Raw genomic sequence first — 17,042 nt, 5'->3', positions numbered from 1 at the left:
TCACTTGGTTATCGTGGTCACCGGTAGTTTCGCCTTGAACGTTGTTCGAAGCGATTGCTTCGATGCTCTCTGGCGTTGACGAGGCAGTGGAAATCGAAGCTGCGGGTCAATAAGCTGTAGCGTTGCCGGACGCTTGCACTGACTGCTTGGCGTCTCCTGAACGCGGAGAATCTGAATGGACTCAGCTCGTGCCCGGTGCCTCCCAGCCATCTCTTGGTATATATTCTCGACTGCTCCGGCAACAGATGTTGCACGAGTCTCCTTCAGCATATTCACCTGGCCGGTGCGGCTCCGATACCGCAACCAAATGGTGTAGTTCTTCACGCGCGTCGTGTCGCGCTCCTTGACCTCCGTAATAGCCACCACTTCCGCAGTTGATCGCTTTGTTTTCAGTAGCTGCGACAGAAAGTAGTAGTATTTCGACTTTGCCTTAACAGGATCTGGCGCGTAAATAACCATCTTGTAGAGCGTGTCGTCCACTGCGCCCTTGACGAGCTGCTGTTCCGGCAACCGCCTGCCCACAACAACATATTGTTTAAACGGCATAGACCAGTTCAACAATGCCCACGGAAGACTCAGAACCGACAGCAGAAACCGAAGTGTACTCGGGTACTCTCCGCGCAAAAGCGCAATCAAAGGAGCAGACCCACTGAGTGCCCTGCCCCTCCAGGTACGTTGAGCGAATGCCAAGGTCGCAACAAGCGCTTAGCGATCGTTGCACTTGCGCGTAGCGAAGCAGGTCGGGCGGGGCGGCGCGGCGCGGCGCAGCGGAAGGGACACTGCGCGCCCGGCCTCCGCCCTCGACATTAATTCCAGTATCTTCAAACGTATCCCTCCCCAATTCTTGTATCTTCATAAACATCCATGTACATTTACGCCCCAACCATCCGTACGCTGCCGTCGTGCACAACGGCGGCGATAGCACGGGCGCAGCGCAGACGGCGATCACGCCGATGTGTGGCGTTCGGTCACGTGACAGTGTGCGCTGTACGCGCCATCGTAGCGGGTCGAAGGTCGTCGATCGCCTTGCGCCCTGTGCGCGCTTTCCTGGAGCATGGACGCGAACCAGCACGAAGCTGCATCGTTCGAGCGCTAGGCGCATACTGCTAGGATAGCTGTTTGCGAGCGGATCATGGGATGAAACCCGTATGCCTACTGAATGGATTCGCTGATATGTCGGAGATCGTGCGTTCTTTCAGGAGCTGCGACACGCACTCGTTTCCTTCTCATCCATCGAGAAATAGAGACCCCGAGTTGCGGGTGCAGCACCAACGCTACCGGGAGCCCCGATCTGCGATACTATTGCTAGAGCGATACGCGAGTCACGTGAGCATCGAATTGACTATCTTTTTGCAGGACTGGTTCCAGATACTTTGTATATGTCTGGGAATGATGCACATGAGCTGCTGCCAACGGATGACGACTGGAAAAAACGGCGGATAACTGGCCTGACTGGGGAAAGCGCGACGCAGCGTCCCCGAGCCACGCCTCGTACGCGCTGAGCGTACACTGGTGCGGGGTCGCGCTGCTGCTGGCATCGCGCGTTCTGGGCTGCAGCATGTGCTTGCGCGGAGCTCCGTCCGACATCCATTCAGAGGAATCCCGGGTCAAGAGGCGTCGAGTTCAGACATAGGTGAAAACGACGCCAAATCATGATGACTCTATGCATCAGGCGCGCAACCATTGTCCGCGGCGGCAGCGGCTCTGTCAAATTGCCGAGCTTTTCGTTAGCAGCTCAGCATGGCTCGTACGCCTGTACCAAGCATTGCCTGATGAAGAAACGGTTTGCCGCTGCCGGTGCTGTCCCTCGGGTGGGCATCCGCAGAACAGCGGTTCCGAATCCGGGCGACCTCTTCATAGGCTCGGCAGTTGCAGGGTCTTTGGATCCGTCAGGTCTACGACCTTTGGCGCAACCTGGTTCCATTGTTCGCAGAGCGTTCAGGTGACGGCTGCGTCGCTGACATAAGTTTTTTGGTTGCAGGCGATATGAGCCCATCCGGGACGTTTATGGTCGGGATCATCGGTCCGGCCTCGTTTTGAAATCTTTTTCAGTCGGGCATGCGCCCTAGACGAGATACTTTGCTATAGAATCAGCGCATGCCAGAGTCGACACCACCAATGAGGTTTTAGGATCACCATGACAAATGGTAATGACTGCATGGTGAAGCAGGCCACGGCAAACATAAACGCCCGCTAGTGGAACGCTTGTGGCGATATCGCTGAACCTTGCACGGAGGGGCGCGACAAGCGTCACACTCCGCGACCGACCTGCGTCTGACAAGCTCATTCGGATATTACACTTGTCCTTTATGTATTAGAGTATCCTGGATGGTCAGTGGCAACCTCTGCGTCAAGAAGACGGACGGTTCAGACACGATACACGCTCACAGCTGGCCACAGGATGCGATCACCACACTTGCGGTGGGTGTCCCCGAGCGACTCCCTACAGCCTCGACCTTGTCAAGGACCTCGAGCCCTTCAACAACTTTCCCAAAAACGACGTGCTTCCCGTCAAGCCAAGGCGTTTGCGCGAACGTGATGAAAAACTGGCTACCATTCGTGTCCTTGCCTGCATTTGCCATGGAGAGCAACCCCCGTCCGGTGTGCCGATGCGTAAAGTTCTCGTCCGGAAACTTGCCACCGTAGATGCTCCGCCCTCCAGTGCCGTTCTTTCTCTCGTAGTCTCCGCCTTGCATCATGAAACCGGGAATGATCCTATGGAAAGGACACCCTTCGTAGCTTCCCCCTGCCGCCTTTTTCGACTCTCCCGTACAGAACTGCCGGAAGTTTTCAGCTGTCTTCGGCACGGTATCAGCGAACAACTCGCAAACGATCTTGCCTGCAGGGCTTTTGTTGATTTCTATATCGAGATACACACGTGGGTTCGGCATAGCAGTGGCGAGCACTTTAACAGCCAAAAGCAGCAGGAGCACGTCGAAATAGATATGCGCAATCGACGCGCTGCACGCTACGGCGATTCTCTTTGCGATTTCTTTTTCATTGACAAAACGTTTCCATGGACCAGCGTTCTCCGATAATGTGCATTTTTCTTTTCTTACTTTTTTCTCTTTTTTTCAGTGCGCAATGAGGTATCCATCAACCCCCTACACTCAAGATCCATTACCTATACTTCGTCTCAGATATTCTGGTCGTTTCATACGTCCTATCGTGTGCCGAGCCTGCCGAAAGCGACAGCAATAGCGCCTATAGCGCCGGTGCGGTCGCTGCACGGAGACAGAACGGCGTTGCTATACTACAGAGGGCGTCGGCTTGAGGCGTGGTTCATCCGACGTAGAATCGGGTCTCATCGTCTGTTCGTGCTCGGAGAGTCTGCGGATGCAGGCTTGTCTTCGCTGCACGACACCCTGGAGAAACTTGGCTGTTAGGATATATCCTGGGAGCGGCCTCTCTCCTTCGTGATCATGCATGGAATGCATTGTTGTCGGTTGGCAATGCGGGTTTGTGCGTGACACCCACCACAGAAGGTAAGCACAGAAAGCGCACGAAACCCGTATGCGCATCCGATTCGCTGGACCTTTTGCCTAGAAGGTATTCTCTTTCCGATGACAAAAGATTTCCATTGACCACGTATGTTCCGGGATGCGGTATGGAATTTGATGATCGGTAAAACGACTACCATGTTGCACCCTCTCTCCACGTTCCATTACTTGTACTTTCTTTCGGATGTACTGGTCGTTCAGTACGTTCTATCGTTCACTGAGCCTGCTTTGAGCTCCAGCCATATCGCCTACACCGCTGGAACAGGTGCATCACGGCGACTGGAGGGCTTTTTCATACCGCTGAGGGCGCCGAATCACGGAATGCTTCACCCGACACAGAATCGGGGTTCAATAACATGTTGGGATCCTGCGAAATGCGCAGACAGACCTGTTGCCTGCGGTGGCAGGGAGCGATGGACTGGGAGTCCATTGCGACCAGCGCGACGCCCACATGCAGTAGTCCGCTCCTAGAATAAACTGCGTTGCGGAGGAGCTGCTCAGATCTCACTACAGCGCCCGCAACCGGAGAGAGCATGAAGCACGAGCCCAGCACACTCGTCCGGATCGCGGGCCTTCCGTCTAGGAAGGAAACGTTCGATAACCCGGAAACCTCTTCTCCCTTTTAAGGCTTGTCCTAGACGGGAAAGAAAATGTTATCTCGTTGCTAGTTACTGTTTCGTTTCTGTTCTTTTTTTCTTTACAGTACGCGCTTGGTACGCCTGGCGCTGCCTAGTGGCGCGCAATGCGCACATTTTCATTTCCTGCATTTATTCATTCGTTCGTTACGCGTTCGTGTTGCGGTACCAGCAGAGCCGGGGCAGTTGACCCAGCTGGTTACGCACTCATCAAGCGTGACGTGCTCAAGTTAAGCTACAGGTGCGAGCTCGCGCACTGTCTGTTTGACGTCGCGTAGACGCCTTGCAGCGGCGCCGGTGCGATTGCAGGGCTCTATCCAAGGTTTTCCGCTCAGGCCTCTTGTCGCGTGAAAGAAGCCGCACTGGGAGCTGTCCTCTGACCTTGTCTGGTCTTGGATTTCTCAGAGCGCTTATGGACAACGGCAGTGCTCCCGGTGCTGCGGCTCACGGGTCAGGAGGTCAGCAAACACCTACTTTGACGGCGACGTCTTTTTGTGCAACGTCCTCGTCGCCTAGTGTTCATGAAGACGTTGTGACAGAGCATATAACGTTAGAAATGGACACTTCGACGGGCACGAGGTCCAGGAGTCAGTGCTCCGCAGCGGGGGGCGCCACACCGCGCGACGGGGAAGGCGTCACGACCCAGCAGCAGGCAGCGGCGCATCTGTTATCGACGCTCCAAAACCCAACGACACGACCGCCGTTTCCGCTGCTCACGACGGACGCTATTCAACTTATTTTGGATGAAAACTATGACTTGATTCGGGCCATATGCGCTGCACAAGAACTGGGCCGTATTGAACACTGCGCAGCACTAGGAAGCCGTCTGCATGCCAACCTGGTATATCTGGCGACAGTGGCGGACCATCAACCGGCCAATACACCTGGGTTAGCAGGCATCGCTGCGGCGAATACCATCGCCGCTACAGAAAAAGCAGCTGCTGCACAGGAGCTGCAAGCTCGGGCACAGATTCCGCGCCACGTGGGCTCCAATGCAGCAGCCAGCATTGCAGCAAAGATGGCAATCGGTGCTGCTGCCATGGCCAGAAAGGATGCCCTGGAGGCACCCTCGGAGACGCCCACAGCAGGTAGCATTCGAAGAAAGCGCATCCGTTCGGAAACGATGAATCGCCACTGGACACCTGAGGAGCATGCCAAGTTTCTCGAACTTGTTCACGATCCATCCTGCCGAACAGAGGATGGCCGATACAATGTAAGCCTTATGAGCGAACGCATTGGAACGCGTGACAACAAGCAAGTACGAAGTCACCTGCAAAAGTATTTACTGAAACGACAACATCAGCTACGAAGAGCGTCCCAAGATGCGCAACCATCATCGATGACACCGGCACCATCTGACAGTGTTGGGTAACTAACATCCGCACAGCAGAGCAGCTGAACGCTGCATGTCGAGCCAGAGTCACAAGGAGTACTGGCTCGCGATGAAATCGTGTGCGATGCCGTAAGCAACGATCCGAGTCTCTGTTGAAGGCTCGCAATGGCGTACCACAGCTCGATCGTTCGGTTGAGTGGCGAGGGCATTCTCGGTGGATGCAGCTGATGCCGGTACAGGCGAGCATTCCATTTTCTTTCTCCAGATGGATGCACGCTGCGTCGCTGCGCTTGCCCTCTCTGTGCATGGCGTCTTGAAGATACCTTGTCCTGGGTGAAGAGCCCGAAAATGGACGATTGTGGTCTCGTGTGGAATCAGGGCTGCACAGGCACGAGTACTCATTGACCAGGTCTTGTTGCCGTCGTTGAAGGAGCGCGGCCCAGTGAGCGTATGCATATGCTCTCACGTTGAACCGATAGAGACGCGTCCAGGATGGAGGCAAATGCCCAGTTCATTCGGACATTCATCCAAGTGAGAGCTTGAGGCGCTGATTTTGCGACTTCGATAACGAGCTTTCAGTGTAGGCACCAAGTTCTTTTGGTACTGGGTCTTGTACTTATGTTCTCGTCGTGAACGCATTCACATGATGGTGCACCGAAGCGAGGGCCTTTTTCGCGGTACTGCACCGAGTCGGCGAGTTCCGTGTATGTCGGTACTTTCGGAGCGATTTGTGGCTTCTCGGTGCCTCATGCGCACGCTGGCTGCATTGTCGTTGTCCTGACGAATGCAGCATTCAAGTCCAGGGTTGTGACCGAGTATCCAGCTGTTGTCTCGACAGTACAAAGCGGCGAGGAAAGTCTCGCAACCCTGCCAAAGAGCGATCGTCGAGGTATCGCGATCCAACATTCCACGACTGTGCACGCTCGGGCCCGTCGTCGGGGGTTCGTTTCCGCTCAAGCCGTCATTCTCTGTCCAAAACGTCCCTGGTACGCCCGCCGCATATGATACCAGCGAATGCAGTGCAGGACGCGCGCGAACAGAGGGCTACCTGCTGGAGTCCGGAAGCATTCGAACCAGCGGCTGACGGTTTATTGGCAAGTTTGCGACGGCTCAAGTGCAGTGCGGAAACCCGTTAGCTGCAGCGGGATCCGCACACCCTCGCAGTTGACCTGCTGAAACACCCGCTCGAAAGCAGATACGAATAGCTGGTACCGATACATAAACGCTACTCTGGGAGCAAACAAGTTCATACAGCAAATGAACGTCAGGCTGGTGAGAATACGGAACCAGCTGCGAACCGAAAGAGAGCAGCTGACCTGTCCGTCTACACTAGCGTTCACTTTGTTCAATCACAATGCGAAAATGAGGAGACACTCTTCGTATCTATAGATTTAGGAGCATAACAATTGGACGGTTCCTCTAACTCGCACGTACATTCTAAAGGCTGGGTTTGTTCCCAGTTTCATGAACGCCAACCTTTACGGGGTTTTTCTGCGACTGCTTCTTTTTCCGAATGTACAGCTTTGAATATGCTGGTGTCTCGTTTCGCCCCAGCTCCATCGGGAGCAGCCGAAGGTTGCTGATGGTTGCGTCAAAGCCCCGAGTACGCTGCTTCCGGCTACTGCCGATGCATGTCATGAACAGAGGGGGGTTACGACCTACGCTTCGCTTGCCATGTTTTCATCTTCGTTGTATACAGCCGCAGGACGCCCATCGAGGCGATTATAGATGCCTGTGGTCAGGTCTTTCCACATGCCAACAACAACACATTCTCCTCAGGGGCTTGCTCTTTGGCGCGTGAACGCTCTCATTATCGCTCGGCAGATGCCCTTGACGGGTACAGAAGGCTCGCACCGATTCTCTTCTCCGCTCCCACGCCCGGTGCTGAACGATACCATTAAGGGTTTCTTCTTGATGATCCGCTCGACGTGTACACAGTCCGCTGTACAAGCAAACGAACGCTGTTCCAGTCGATAAAGGGTTTCAGGAACGTGGCGGTACACGTCAAGGGACAGGTGAAGGAAGGGATATCTGGCCCAGAGGTGATATCGAGAAATCTCGATCTTTCGACGCTGTCTTCGTGCAAACTTGTGACGCCCGCTCCTCTGCCAGCGATCGCCAAGACGAATCAAGGCCGAGTGCAAGACTCTGTTCCATATAAACAGAAGAGACGGGCGCCTCTGCGAGCATTTTCCAAGGTAGATACCATGCTGATGTCGAATGGCATCTCGGAGATGGCCAGAAAGAGAGAAGGCTTTGTTTTCCAAACGGAACCTGTCATTTGACATTACAGGGTTCAGTGGCATTTTGACGCGAACCGTTGAACAAGTCCTCGAGGAACGATGCCGACGATCATCGAACCTCGTTAATCCGCTATCGCAAACAGCTGCACCCACTTGTTGCCTTGGACTGGAAAAATTGGAAAACCAAAGAATGCATGAATGGAGCATGCTGGACAAATATAGGAGCAGGGTGGACACTTGTTCGTATGAATCGGGTAATGATATCGGTCATTTTACGAATCCTAGTTCGAGCGCCTTGAGACACAAGTTGACACCAGTGACCTAACGAATGCCTCCGACACAGCGTCGAGGCAGTTATTCCGGAAAAAAAGAACGCGACGCAGAATCCTGAAACTACGTGTGCATCCATAAGCCTCTATTTTGGCTTTTCGATTACCGGGGCTGTCCATCCAGACGGAAGTTCAGAAAAAATCGAAAGACGGGAACTAATCCATTTCCACCTGACACGCCTGTCGTGTGTACTCTCGAGCGCGGGTGCAAAGCGCACAGCCGTTCTCTTCTACGTTCTCTGTTTAGGGCGACGAGCTTTCACTTCGCATAAACCGCTATTGCGTTGTGCAGTCCGTACCCGCTGCCTGGATAACGTCTACCCGGTTTGGTGCACGGCGTTGGCACTTGGAGCGGACGAAGACGTGGCACCTGTGGCGTGTCACAGCGTGCGGTAGGGCCCAGACCCTTGTAGAAATACAAAGGTGGACCAACTAGCTTGATCGCGTTGCCGCTTATCGGGTAAAGGCCGTGTTCTATCCCGAAGGACCGGGTGGCTGGTGCAGCGTGTCGGATGCGTGACCTCCTCCTGCGAGCTTGGCGTTGGAACCTGCTCGCTTTCTGGCCACAGTTCCTCAAGCAAGCACCACCTTGCAACTGCACTCGCAGGGGAACACGCTTTCCTTTGGACGGTCTCACCCGTACTGGCCCAAGGACTGTAACCAGGCTCCACAGCCCGGCGGTCGGCAACGACTGTTGGATAGCGCCCGGGTCACCGGTACCCGAGGTTTACGCATCGAAGGCTCCGTTCGCTCAACCGCTTTCCAGGCTGGACTTGACATTGTTGCTCTGCGCAGGATACGACTCGTCTCGACGATGGATATCTGCGGGTCTTCAGGGCTCGCGAGAGTCACAATGCAAGCTCACCTGCCTCGAAGATGAGGCCAACATGGACTGCGCCTCCGTTTTGAAAAAACGCAAGTTGAAAATGAACAAACACAAACACCGAAAGAGGCGGAAACAAAACCGCCACAAGAACAAAATCTAGATGTGAAGAATTGTTCCATGTTTGGAACGGGTAGGTTACCAGCCAAGGTGTTGATGATTGCTTCAATGCCTGTGAACGATCGTGCCTGGCGTATGTCGCTGATTCACGGAAGCACGCAGACAGGGAGATAGGCTGTCGTCGTGGATCCTTGCCTGGGTAAATTCTGGATATCATGGTTGTCGAGAATGCAGAGCGACGGGAGTATCGTCGTGCGGTATCGCACACGAAAATTCTCGAGGTCACGCGTCCTTGACGGTCGCCAGTGCATACTCGCTGTGTTTCCTTTGCAGCGTGATCAGCGAAGCGTACGCCTGTCCCTGAGGATTCGCTGTCGCCGCTCGGAGGTAACGCCCACACACTCGTATGCGTTTGCCTCTTCTGGAGCCAATGCTTTGCGTCCTGCGGACGTCGCGATACCACCGCTCTATAGTCGCAGCGTTGTGCAGCAGACCTCGGCGACCGTCGATATGCCTCCGATAGCCTCTGCATCGAACCAAAGTGGCCCGGATATCACGTGAATGCGGAACCGGGCCTATTCATGTGTCAGTGTTCGCAGACGACCTCACACGCGAATGCACCCGTCGATACAGACCGAGACCCGAAGGACTACGCGCCCCTGTACATGGGCGTTGTCGCCCTGTTGACATCACCCGATAGTGCTCTGGTGCTCTCTCTGTTTCTCTGTGCGACGACTAGGAAAAAGCATGCAATGCCGGAGAAGGCGCTTACGGTAGACTCGGCGACCAGCAGGCGACTGCCTGCACCATGCCTCTACCCCATTGGGGAGCACTGGACTGGAGCGGTACTAGCGTTGCGTCGTACAGGGAAGAACAACACTGTGTTTCCTGGTTACGGACAGCACCGGTGCTTCTGCGATCATTCATGTTGATGCATCGACCGTGCTCTACGAAAAGGATGCGCACCATGTCTACGATGCATTCGACGAGTGCAGTACTTCCAGTGGGCACCACGCACACCATGTGTACGAGGTGTGCAGTGTTCGTCCTCTTCGCTGGCGATCAGCACGCGATGCTACCTGCTAAGCGGTACCGCGAGCATCCACACAGAGCAACAGTCACGAGGGCCAGGTTCGTCACCAGCGTTCTCCGAATCGGGTATCAGAGACGTCCACCACAGTACTTATTGATGTTCGCTTGCAGAACATCGTTTTCGATATGGAAACCGAGCCAAAATCCGTTTCGAATGCGAGGGTCGGCATTCACCGAATTTTGCCTTTCTGCAAAGACAATGACGTGCACCCTACCTGCGCAGCAGCATGTCCAGCGACAACCTATGAGGCATCTGACCCGGACGGTCATCGACGCAATCTAACTTCTCGACAGAAAGACAGGCCTGGTGCCTGGACAGCACAGGAACGTTTCTCGGGGAAGGGCGGTAACCATTGCGGATCCCCACAGCAGCCGTACTTCTGGGGAAACCTGCTTCGATCCATGGACCCAGTACCAAGCGAAACAAAAGTCATCTTTATGAAAGGAGCACGCGTCACAGCCTCAAAGCGAGCAGCACTGCAAGCGGTGCTGGAAATCGCCGTTCGACCCTGCCCGCTGCAACATTCAGAGACGGCTCAGTTTCCATCCCAGAGCAAAGGTCGCAGGCATCGTTCGTCGTGCCGACTTGTCAACGAACGTATCGAGAGCACTCGGAGTCCACCGGGTGGAAATGGCACGCATCTTGCAAGCAGGACGTACGATAGTGAAGTTCGCATGATGGCCGCTCACGGGAGCTTAGACGCCACTGAGGTTATGGGGCGACCTTCGTATCGATCGCTGGGGCCCGACTCGGAAACTGGATTCTGATCCTCGATGGATTCTGGGATCAGCCCGAGGGCCCAGTATCGTCGCTGGCCATCACTTGCGCCGTCATCGACCCACAGAATGCCCAGCTGGAGCAGACGCTCTATGGATCGCCCCCATCGAATATTCTCCCATGGCAGGTCTTGTCGACAAATCGAACCGCCTGTTGCTCGTGCACGCTGCAACACGGCTTTCTCGTCTTCTGTAAAACTGATCTCGCCAGCCGCTCCCGAGACAAGGCAACACTCCTTTTTACCTTCATCAATACTGATGATCCGAAACCCTGCCCTCAATCGCTCCAGGGTTCGAACTGCGCGTGCGATATCGTCGTTGGATACGATGCGTGCGCGTTTCTCACTGGGTTCCTGAGTGCCACAGTCTACGTCCAGACGTCGCTGGAGCGCCCTTCGGAGAACCGTCAGACGAATGACACCACCGTTCCAGTCCCGTGTCGCCAAAGCGATCTGCGCGACCAGAAACCCGAGTCGGGCGTACCACTCACTGAGTCCCAGCAGTTGCGACCATACTGAGCGGCGAGACAAAAACGGCTCAACACCAAGGTTCATACAGAGTTCCAGAAAACGAGTCCGAAGCGCGCCATCAGACTCTATCTCCCGTCGGTGCTCTCTCGCAAACGCCTGCAACTTTCCCTGGAAAACGACGCACTGCTCACGAAGCGCCGCCTCCCTCTCTTCGACATACCCAGAAGCAGCAGTGGCGAACTGTGCTGCACGATGTCGTTCCTCGTTTATGGTTGCGTGGCCTCGATACCGTCTCCTAGGCTGCATGCCATCGCCACCGGTGTACAGGAGTGGTGGTGAACGTGCCCTAGCAAAAGCGTCTCCAACTGAAGTGCAAACACGCCTCCCCGTCTTTTTGGACCGGCCACCCACTGCTGGTTCCAACTTCTTCTCATATAAATCGACTTTGAGATGTTGTCCAATAAAGTTCTTTCTTGTTCACTCTGGAGGTCTTTTCTCCAACACCGCACCTCTTCGAATATTCATGGTAGCGTTAAAGTCTCGTTGAACAAACTCCATACGTTTCTTGCCATCGCTGGTTGTACTTACTAATGCGAGTAGTCCCCGAACTTTCGCCCTCCTTTCCATTAGCTCCTCCGTCAGCGGTCCGTACGTTGCTATATCCTCAGCACTCCGCTGGCACTTTTCCATCTCGACGCTCTGAAGTGTACAACCCAGTTCATGCTGTGTTTAGGACGTTCGGAACTCATCTACAGGTATCGTAACGAAACGCCGTGCACACTCCTTGTATGTTCTTGTCGTTGGAGCTGGCATAGTTTCTTTTTGGGTCTTCCAGCGCCCTGCTCCATATGCTACTACGAGCCTTTGAGTCTTGTCCTCTTTGAGGGCACTCAACTGATTGAAAAAGTTCGCGGACGCTCGCTGCCTCCCACCGAATAGATTCATACGTAGACGAGCCCACCGAGGCTTTGTATACTCTTTCCACAGTGCATCCCAACGAGCAACGCGAACTTCCATGAACTCCCGAAAAGCTTGAAAGTCCGCTCCTCGGCTAGTCATCTCGCTCAAAGCTTCCAGGTGATCCTTCATTCCTGCATTCCACGTACCAATTTTCTCCCTCGCATTCATTATACCGGATTCTCTATAGTATCTCGCTCTCGAGAACCTCAAAAGACGCATGTCTTTCTGACATAAGTTACCATCAGTACCATCTTCCGCACGCTTTGGTACAGAGATGGTTATGATATTAGTGTTTCCGGGGGCTGTGCCGACGACAATGTCGTTATCCTGCACTTTCTGTGTGGCAGGATCCGCCTCCTTCTCATCCTCATGCTTCACCGAGCCAACGACAAGGTCGTTATCCTCTACCTGCCGAGTCGCAGGACCAGCCTCCTCCTTTTCTTCATCCTTCGTCACGGGCGCTGCCGAGGGCGGGACTGGACGATCTTTCTTCAACCGCCGATAGTGTACACACATGGCCATCCCATCGGTTTCGATCATCCCAGTGAATACCTTTTGTTTGCTTACTTTGAGACGTTTGAAATCGAAGATACTCTTCCAGTACGTCTCACGGGCTTCATTGGAGAACTCCTCCCTGCTAACGTTGAACTCCGGACCGATCTCCTTCATGATGCCGTAAAGGACGCCGGAGTCGACAGTCACGAAATGTGACTTGATGTTGCATATTGGAACGACGTTGAAGCGCTTCCCCATTAGGAACGCCTTCCGTCTCTCCCACTCTTCATTTTTTTCCTCGCTCTGCTTCATCTCTGCCTTGCGTTCGAGCTCTCGGTCCTAAAACACGAAATACCGTAGGACGAGGCGATCGTATCTTTCCTTATCTTTTTTCAAATCTAATACCTTTTCTGTTGGGTTCGTCAGCCCCGAGACTGCACGATGCTCTTTTATAGCCGCACGGATGACAGAAGCTGCATTCGTGTTCTCGTTTGACGCCTTCTTGTCGACAAATTCGACCTCATCTTCATGTTTGCGATCGTTCGTGATGCCATTGATAATCGCCCATTTTCCTTTGCGAGAGATGCCCGGGTAGAGCGCAAACACGGCGCGTATCATGAAACGTTCGAGGTTCACTGTCAAACGGTTCTTCAGATTCGTGAGTTACTTCATGGCCCCATAGTCGTAAATATTCCGGTCACCCTTGTACCGAGTACCCTCGAACCCGTCAAAGGGATGTTTTTCGTGGAGGGCATGCACTAGCACATTTTCCCTCCGCGCTTCACCTGTATCAAGCATCAGGTGACGAATAAAGGCGATGTCGAGAGACTCGCCCCGAATCTCGACCGTTTCCATGTGCGTCACGTCGCGATACATCTCGCTCACCAAATGCATCAGCCCTGACGACGCCTTCACAGTACTCTTGGAGTACGAGTCGACACGTTTTTCGAAAGCGTCACGCAAGTTTTCCCTGTACGGATCCTTGATATGTTTAAGAAAACCGGCTTTCACAACCATCTCGTCGTACATTCGTCTTTCTTGCCGCCTTCGACGGAGAGCCTCCTCCTTTCGGTCCTTCTTCTCTTCCTTTTCTTCTGGACTCGGCAGAGTTTTTTGTTTTTTTTTTGGCAGCCGACGACCCTCGGCCTCCAGGATTGTCGACTTGCTTTTTCATAACTTTCCTTTTTTAGTTTTTTTTTTTTGAAAAAGAAAGCTCCTTGAACGCTTCTGTTATATACTGCGACAAAACAATTGAATACACATGTTTGAGGTTTGGAACTCCAATGAACTGAAAACTATACTTGGCTATGAAGGTAACGAAAATACAGCGTTTACATTAGAGCTACATGCTAGATATCAAGATCACGTTTCCCTTCAACTGCGGCATTTTTTTCATTGACGAAACGTTTACTTTGGCCAGCGTTCTCCGATTATGCGCATTTTTCTTTTCTTACTTTTTTTGTGTTTTCCAATGCGCGGTGAAGTATCCATCAAACAGCCTACTTCCAAGTTCCATTACCTATACTTCTTCTCGGATATTCCGGTCGTTTCATACGTCCTATCGTGTGTGCCTCGTACCTGCCGTTCGATATTCGCCTTTGCGCTTGAACGCTAGAGCAGATAGTTCATCGAGCTAGAACGGCGTTACCGTACCACAGCGGGCGTCGGCTCGAGGCGTGTTTCACCCGACGTAGAATCGGAACTCGACGTCAGTTTGTGCTTGGACAGTCTGCGGATGCAGGCTTGCCTTCGCTGCACGACACGCTGGAGAAACATGGCTGTTCGGATATATCCTGGGAGCCGCCTCTCTCCTTCGTGATCATGCATGGAATGCGTTGTTGTCGGTTGGCAATGCGGGTTTGTGCTTGACACCCACCAGTGGGTAGGCACAAAGAACACTAAACCCGTGTTCGCATCCGATTCGCTGGACCCTTTTTTCTAGAAGGTAGCATGTGAGTTTGTTCGCCATTAATGAGCGCTGAGGCTCCGTTAGCGGACCATCAGTTGCCAGTGCTACACTCAGAGTGAGTGTCCGGCCTTCGGCTATCACGATGATGCCCAGCTGCTGCTGTCCTTCAAGGAGCTCGTTGCGCTCCTGCATCCAGCGCGGGCACTGTAAGCCTAAATATGTCAGCGTCTTGGGGGTCTCATCCCCACAGCAGGGACAGTGTGATTCCCAGTGCGATTCCAGTGTTCCCATACGGCTTAGAGCCCGTGCTGGTAGCCAGAAGCCACCAACGCGGATTTTCGCGAGCCACTGGGTACCTCGAGCAAGTCCCGGGAACTCCAGCGCCTCCCACCAGTACTTGCATGTGTATGCTAGGTTGTAGTTCCGGTATAGAGTCAAGCCGGCGTTAAGGGCGCGACTGACTGCATGTCTACATTCCCGTACTGTTGTTTGGACCGTTCGCTTCAGGCGACGGGAGAATTCTGTATTCCTGGGGAACGATTGGAGCATGTTGTCTCCTAAGAGGCGCTTCACCCAAATCTGCGTTGATTTCATCCAAGTGTTCTTGCGGTGCGTTGGGGTCTGCATGAAAACCCGACTCAAAGAGGTGCGCATAGTGCGCCCTTTGGCCCGTATGCGTGCCCGGCAACCTGGTGCTATCGCTTCTATTGAGAGTATTTGGAGTTCAGGTCCGAGTGCCAGCGGGGTGGTTGCTCTGCTCTGCACTGAGCATCCAACAACAACGAGTCTCATTGCCCTGTTGGCGGCTGTCTGCAGACGCGAGGCATTTGGGTGCTTCATGCCGCACCATTCAGCACCCCAGGTCGCAGGCTGGATGATACACATCCTTCGTGCCCTGGTACGGATTGCTAAGGGGATAGAGGGGTCGGATAGGACTGGGCGTGCGATCGCTGTACGTCTATGCATCTTGGCGATCACCACGTCGACGTGTGCCTTTTCGTCGAGCGTCGGCGTGAGACCGACCCCCAGGTAGCGATATTTTTCCACGATCGGAATTTCCTGATTCTGCAACCGCCACGAGCGATTGCGAATGCTCTGCGAGTCTCCATGGATGACCATGACGCCGCACTTCGATGCTCCTACGTTCATCTCCCAGCGATCGGCCCAGGCGCTGACTTGTTCCATGCTAGCCGCAAGCGTTTCCAGGGCGGGTGCCAACAGCACGACATCGTCCGCAAGTAGAAGGCCTTCGAGGCAGTTCCCATGTGGGCGCTCCTCACCGAGCATCTCCACAGTCTATCCACGGCGCCTCAGCCGCGAATTGTCTGCAGTTGTTCAGCAGATCGTTGATGAAGATGTTAAAACGGAGCGGGGATGCGCGCTCGCCCTGCCGCAGTCCACGGCGGATTCTTATGGAAGGGGTTCTTCAGCCGTCGCCCAGTCGGATGCGCATCCACGAGTCTGCAGAGAGCGCACGGAAGAACGCCAAGCACTTTGCGGAGACTCCGGCTCGTTCCATCTTCAAAAATAGGGCCTCGTGCGGGACCGTGTCAAAGGCCTTTTGGAAGTCAATGAAGCATACGTAAGTTGGTTGTCGGTCACGAATAAAGCGACGTTGCGCCACTTCAGTGAGGGTCAGGGCATGGCTCATGCACTCCTCGCGGCTCCGGAATCCAGCCCTCCCTGGGGCGAAGAACTTGCGTTCCTCGAGGCCTCTCTGGATCCGGTTCGTGAGGTTGGCGCAAAAGTAGCTTCATGATTGACGGGATGAGGCCGATAGGCCGGTAGTTGTTCGTGTCTGTGTATGTGGGAGTCCTTTTTGAGGATCGGTGCGACCTCGGCAGCCCTCCATACATCAGGGATGTAGGCTTCTTCAAACATGCGTTGGATGAGCTCCAGAAGGCGTTTGCCTAAGATTGTGTCAGGTTTATCTGGTATCGATGGTGTCCCTGTTGTCTCGTATTTTGGGATCACCAGTTTCATCCACTCGGCAGCGATACCGTCAATGCCAGGTGTTTTGCGGTTGCATGAGCTTAACAGGGCCCGAACAGATTCAGGCCAGAAGATTGGGTCGTTCCATTCCGGTACCGGGTCGAGGCGTGGTAGTTCTGCAGCATATTGGTGCCAATAGTTTCGGTTTCGGCAGTGCCCAGTTGCGTCTTCATGTAATTCTGTGCCGTGGTCCGTCCAGGCCTCATTCACTGAGGCACTCTCCGTCCTCAGCGCTTTCTTATAAACGATTGGTGTGAGCCCCAAGCACTTTTTTGGTGGGTCCAGTCTCGATCGAATGTAGCGCCAGGTCTCATCTTCGGTGGTGCTCTCGAGCATAGATTTCGCCAGGGAGGCGATTTTGCGG

At 54.0% G+C, this 17,042-nt stretch overlaps 5 protein-coding genes and 1 non-coding gene across 6 annotated transcripts, besides 5 other annotated features; 3 read left to right on the top strand and 3 right to left on the bottom strand.

The window, feature by feature from the left end:
* CYME_CMO302C (60S ribosomal protein L18a) lies at positions 1-546 on the bottom strand (the record flags this gene model as incomplete). Its single annotated transcript, XM_005537611.1, has 1 exon — positions 1-546. One exon carries the CDS (start codon positions 544-546, stop codon positions 1-3), a length of 546 nt encoding a protein of 181 aa, XP_005537668.1.
* Positions 547-1,054: 508 nt separating this feature from the next.
* Positions 1,055-2,537: a sequence feature (possible transcribed region).
* CYME_CMO300C (cyclophilin) lies at positions 2,385-2,891 on the bottom strand (the record flags this gene model as incomplete). The annotated part of the gene is made up of 1 exon (XM_005537610.1): positions 2,385-2,891. One exon carries the CDS (start codon positions 2,889-2,891, stop codon positions 2,385-2,387), a length of 507 nt encoding a protein of 168 aa, XP_005537667.1.
* Positions 2,892-3,126: 235 nt separating this feature from the next.
* Positions 3,127-4,679: a sequence feature (possible transcribed region).
* On the top strand, positions 4,548-5,507 carry CYME_CMO298C (hypothetical protein; the record flags this gene model as incomplete). The annotated part of the gene is made up of 1 exon (XM_005537609.1): positions 4,548-5,507. The coding sequence occupies one exon, from the start codon at positions 4,548-4,550 to the stop codon at positions 5,505-5,507; it is 960 nt and encodes a 319-aa protein (XP_005537666.1).
* A 3,045-nt stretch (positions 5,508-8,552) lies between these two features.
* Positions 8,553-9,026, top strand: CYME_CMO297C (hypothetical protein; the record flags this gene model as incomplete). The annotated part of the gene is made up of 1 exon (XM_005537608.1): positions 8,553-9,026. The coding sequence occupies one exon, from the start codon at positions 8,553-8,555 to the stop codon at positions 9,024-9,026; it is 474 nt and encodes a 157-aa protein (XP_005537665.1).
* A 1,735-nt stretch (positions 9,027-10,761) lies between these two features.
* CYME_CMO296C (similar to EAP30 subunit of ELL complex) lies at positions 10,762-11,628 on the bottom strand (the record flags this gene model as incomplete). The annotated part of the gene is made up of 1 exon (XM_005537607.1): positions 10,762-11,628. The coding sequence occupies one exon, from the start codon at positions 11,626-11,628 to the stop codon at positions 10,762-10,764; it is 867 nt and encodes a 288-aa protein (XP_005537664.1).
* A 4-nt stretch (positions 11,629-11,632) lies between these two features.
* Positions 11,633-14,340: a sequence feature (repetitive element).
* Positions 11,713-14,873: a sequence feature (repetitive element).
* On the top strand, positions 14,327-16,924 carry CYME_CMO293T. Its single transcript, XR_002461509.1, has one exon. It is a non-coding gene; the product is annotated as a hypothetical transcript (transcript).
* Positions 14,600-17,042: part of a sequence feature (retroelement) that runs on past the window's edge.

Source organism: Cyanidioschyzon merolae, chromosome 15, assembly GCF_000091205.1.
Source record: "Cyanidioschyzon merolae strain 10D DNA, chromosome 15, complete genome".
NCBI classification, from domain to species: Eukaryota; Rhodophyta; class Bangiophyceae; order Cyanidiales; family Cyanidiaceae; genus Cyanidioschyzon; species Cyanidioschyzon merolae.
The sequence above is the reverse complement of the archived record's forward strand: the minus strand, read 5'-3'. Positions and strand labels throughout refer to the sequence as shown.